General features: G+C 35.3%; 1 protein-coding gene across 2 annotated transcripts in view; it reads right to left on the bottom strand.

The window, feature by feature from the left end:
- Positions 1-5,000, bottom strand: part of slc2a3b (solute carrier family 2 member 3b) — a 33,135-nt gene that overhangs the window by 6,738 nt on the left and 21,397 nt on the right. For both annotated transcript variants that reach the window (XM_061915373.1, XM_061915374.1), the window contains 3 exons: positions 4,641-4,745; positions 4,456-4,557; positions 2,093-2,296 (listed from right to left, as the gene is read on the bottom strand). In XM_061915373.1, the coding sequence (XP_061771357.1) occupies positions 2,093-2,296; positions 4,456-4,557; positions 4,641-4,745 (411 nt within the window). The remainder of the gene's footprint in view (positions 1-2,092; positions 2,297-4,455; positions 4,558-4,640; positions 4,746-5,000) is intronic.

Genomic DNA, 5,000 nt, shown 5'->3' with positions numbered 1-5,000 from the left:
ATGTTGGATTATAATAGTTGCCGCCATCTTAGAAGTACGCTAACCTTTCCTATGTCATCATGCTAATGTTTAACGAAAGCATTTTTAATACTTTTGACATTGAAAATCTTAAAATTAAAAGTATGCTAATATTTTCTATGTTAACTTGGTAACTTTTAATGCTAACATTTTTTTATAAATGTATTTGTTTAAACCTAAAAAACATGGCTTTTGATACTTGACACCAACTTAAAAGTACACTAAGTTTTCCTATGTCATCATGCTTACGTTAACATGCTATATTGTTAGCATTGTATGTAATATTGTATGTTTAAACCTAAACATTTTGGATTATAATACTTGCCGCCATCTTAGAAGTACGTTAACCTTTCCTATGTCATCATGTTAATGTTTAATGAAAGCATTTTTATTATTTTTGACCTTGAAAATCCTGAAATTAAAAGTATGCTAACATTTTCTATGTTAGCTTGCTAAATTTTATTGCTAACATTTTTTATAAATGTATTTGTTTAAACCTAAAAAACATGGCTTTTGATACTTAAAAGTACACTAAGTTTTTCTATGTCATCATGCTAATGTTAACATGCTATAATGCTAGCATTTTATCTAATATTTTATGCTTAAACCTAAAAAGTTTGGATTATAATACTTGCCGCCATCGTAGAAGTACGCTAACCTTTCCTATGTCATCATGCTAATGTTTAATGAAAGCATTTTTAATATTTTTGACCTTGAAAATCCTGAAATTAAAAGTATGCTAACATTTTCTATGTTAGCTTGCTAACTTTTATTGCTAACATTTTTTATATATGTATTTGTTTAAACCTAAAAAACATGGCTTTTGATACTTAAAAGTACACTAAGTTTTCCTATGTCATCATGCTAATGTTAACATGCTATAATGCTAGCATTTTATCTAATATTGTATGTTTAAACCTAAAAATTTGGGATTATGATACTTGCTGCCATCTTAGAAGTAGGCCAACTTTTCCTATGTCATCATGCTAACTTTTTATGCTACAATTTTAACCATAAAAATCGTGAATTTTCATATTTAAAGCCTTTTCAACAGTATGCTAACTTTTTCTGTTAGCTTGCTAGCGTTTTTGTGCTGGCATTTTTTATCATTTTATTTGTTTAAACCTAAAAATCATGGCATCAATTTGAAAGTACGCTAAGATTTCCTATGTCATGTTTTTTTTTTTATTTACCATTTACACAACGTGCCAACTTCACTGGTTTTGGCTTCTGTAACATATTTTAAGTAATGTTGTAGCATTGATATGCTACAAGTATTATACTTTAAGTATTGAAGTTTGACGTTCTTTTAAAACAACATTATGCAACATTGTCGGTTATAGCCAGTGATGGTGCGTTCACAAACCTCCGGAATTATGAGCTTCAACATTACAATAAAAAAATATTTTTTTGCACATTTTATTTCTAATTTTAAATGCATTAATAAATGTATAAAAATGTATATTCATTGAAGTATTAAATTGGGAAATAATGTTTTTTTTAATGGAGAAAGACGTTAATGCCTCTTGTTTTCATGTTAGCTATATATATATATATAGACGTTAATGCCTCTTGTTTTCATGTCAGCTATATATATATATATATATATATATATATATATATATATATATAAGGCTTCACGGTGGCAGAGGGGTTAGTGCGTCTGCCTCACAATACGAAGTTCCTGCAGTCCTGGGTTCAAATCCAGGCTCGGGATCTTTCTGTGTGGAGTTTGCATGTTCTCCCCGTGAATGCGTGGGTTCCCTCCGGGTACTCCGGCTTCCTCCCACTTCCAAAGACATGCACCTGGGGATAGGTTGATTGGCAACACTAAATTGGCCCTAGTGTGTGAATGTGAGTGTGAATGTTGTCTGTCTATCTGTGTTGGCCCTGCGATGAAGTGGCGACTTGTCCAGGGTGTACCCTGCCTTCCGCCCGATTGTAGCTGAGATAGGCGCCAGCGCCCCCCGCGACCCCGAAAGGGAATAAGCGGTAGAAAATGGATGGATGGATGGATATATATATATATATATATATATATATATATAAATTTAGTGCTCTTTGGGTTGCATACCTCCAGTTTAGGGAAACCTAACCCCACCAGGAAGTTGGCGGTCCAGTTGGAGAAGCCGGAGATGGCCATGGCGGCCGGGCGGGGACCCTGAGAGAAGAGCTCGGCCACGATGAACCAGGGGATGGGGCCGGGGCCCATCTCAAAGCTGGCCACGAAGCCAAAGACCCCCACGATGGCCAAGTAGCTGAGGGAGGGGTTCTTTTTCTAAAAAAAAAAAAAAAAGCACACAAAAAACAACAGTGTTTGAATGAAAGATGGTTATGATAATAAAAATAGTTTTATTGTTCATTAAACTTGACAACATTATTAGAGGTACTTTATGATCAGAATAAGAGGACTTTCTTGTGAAATAACCACTTTTTCTCTGAATATTTGATTAGATTAAGATTTAAATATATAGCCTTTTTTTCTCACATATTTAGAATGGCATTCTAATATTAAAAAAATATTTATCCATATTACTTATTTAATAAATGTAATTAAATTTATATATATATATATATATATATATATATACACATATATATATAATATATACATACACACATATATATACATATATACATACACACATATATACATATACATACATACATACACACATATATACATACATATACACATATACATACATATACAGTACATAAATACACATATACACATACAGTACATACATACACATATACATACATATACACACATACATACACATATATACATACATAAACTGTACATACATACACACATATACACAAATGTAAAGTACATATAAAGTATATACATACATGTAAAGTACATACATACACTTATATACATACATATACAGAACATACATACACACACATGAACATACATAAATTCATACACACACACACATAAACATGTGTGTGTATGTATATATATATATATATATATATATATATATATATATATATATATTAATATACATATATATATATATATATTAATATACATATATGTATATTAATATACATATATATTCATATATATATATATATATATATATATATATATATATATATATATATATATATATATATATATATATATATATATATATATAAATATACATAATACAGTGCGGCAAAAAAGTATTTAGTCAGCCACCGATTGTGCAAGGTTTCCCACTAAAAATGATGACAGACGTCTGTCATTTTCATCATAGGTACACTTCAACTGTGAGAGACAGAATGTGTAAAAAAAATCCAGGAATTCACATTGTCGGAATTTTTAAAAAATTATTTGTAAATTCTGTTGGAAAATAAGTATTTGGTCACTTTAAACAAGGACGATCTCTGGCTCTTACAGACTTGTAACTTCTTTAAGAAGCTCTTCTGTCCTCCACTCGTTACCTGTATTAGTAGCACTTGTTTGATCTCATTATCTGTATAAAAGACACCTGTCCACAGCCTCAAACAGTCAGACTCCAAACTCCACTATGGCCAAGACCAAAGAGCTGTTGAAGGACACCAGGAAAAGAATTGTAGACCTGCACCAGACTGGGAAGAGTGACTCTACAATAGGCAAGCAGCTTGGTGTGAAAAATCAACTGTGGGACTAATTATCAGAAAATGGAAGACATACAAGACCACTAATAATCTCCCTCGATCTGGGGCTCCACGCAAGATCTCATCCTGTGGGTTCAAAATGATCATGAGAACGGTGAGCAAAAATCCCAGAACCACACGGGGGGACCTGGTGAATGACCTGCAGATAGCTGGGACCAAAGTAAGAAAGGTTACCATCAGTAACACACTATGCCGACAGGGAATCAAATCCTGCAGTGCCAGACATGTCCCCCTGCTTAAGCCAGTGCATGTCCAGGCCCGTCTGAAGTTTGCCAGAGAGCAAATGGGAGAATGTCATGTGGTCAGATGAAACCAAAACAGAACTTTTTGGTATAAACTCAACTCGTCGTGTTTGGAGGAAGAAGAATACTGAGTTGCATCCCAAGAACACCACACCTACTGTGAAGCATAGGGGTGGAAACATCATGCTTTGGGACTGTTTTCCGCTAAGGGGACAGGACGATTGATCCGTGTTAAGGAAAGAATGAATGGGGCCATGTATCGTGAGATTTTGAGCTAAAACCTCCTTCCATCAGTGAGAGCTTTGAATGGTTGACCAAATGCTTATTTTCCACCATAATTTACAAATAAATTATTTAAAATTCCTACAATTTCAATTCCTGGTTTTTTTTTTTTACATTCTGTCTCTCACAGTTGAAGTGTACCTATGATGAAAATGACAGACCTCTGCCATCATTTTAAGTGGAAGAACTTGCACAATCGGTGGCAGACTAAATACTTTCTTGCCCCACCGTATATGATGGCTGCACTCACCACCAGAGAGAGCGAGATGGTCATAATCAGGGCAGAAATGGCCATTCCTCCCAGTCCGATCAGGTGCAAGGTCCTCCGGCCCGCCCTTTCCACCAAGAAGAGCTGAAAGAGTCGGGGGATGGGGGGATACAGATCAATAACCCAAGATAATCCATGGATGAGGAAGATCAAAGTGGTTCACCCACCGACACAACAGTGAACACCGTGTTGACCACGCCTGCACCGATGGTGGCGTAGATTGGTTGATCCACGCCTGCTGTGGAAAAGATGTTGGTGGAATAGTAGAAGACCTAAAAGGGGACAAACTTACTAAGTTCAGTACTTGCCAAACAATTCGATTAGTAAACCTTTAGATGGAGCCACATCTGCGCGAACCATGTCTCTGGGGGCCTCAGCTCATGGTCAATGGGCGGGGCTAATACTGCAAACCCTGGTCAAAGGGGGGCAGTCGGGGATGATGTCACACTCCGTGGGCGTGGCCTGACCCGGAAATGTAACCGGAAGTTGGTTTATGTCACACCCGGCCACTATTTTTTTTTTTTTTT

This window comes from Nerophis ophidion, linkage group LG11 (assembly GCF_033978795.1).
Source record: "Nerophis ophidion isolate RoL-2023_Sa linkage group LG11, RoL_Noph_v1.0, whole genome shotgun sequence".
NCBI lineage: Eukaryota > Metazoa > Chordata > Actinopteri > Syngnathiformes > Syngnathidae > Nerophis > Nerophis ophidion.
This window is presented reverse-complemented; position numbering and strand designations above follow the sequence as displayed.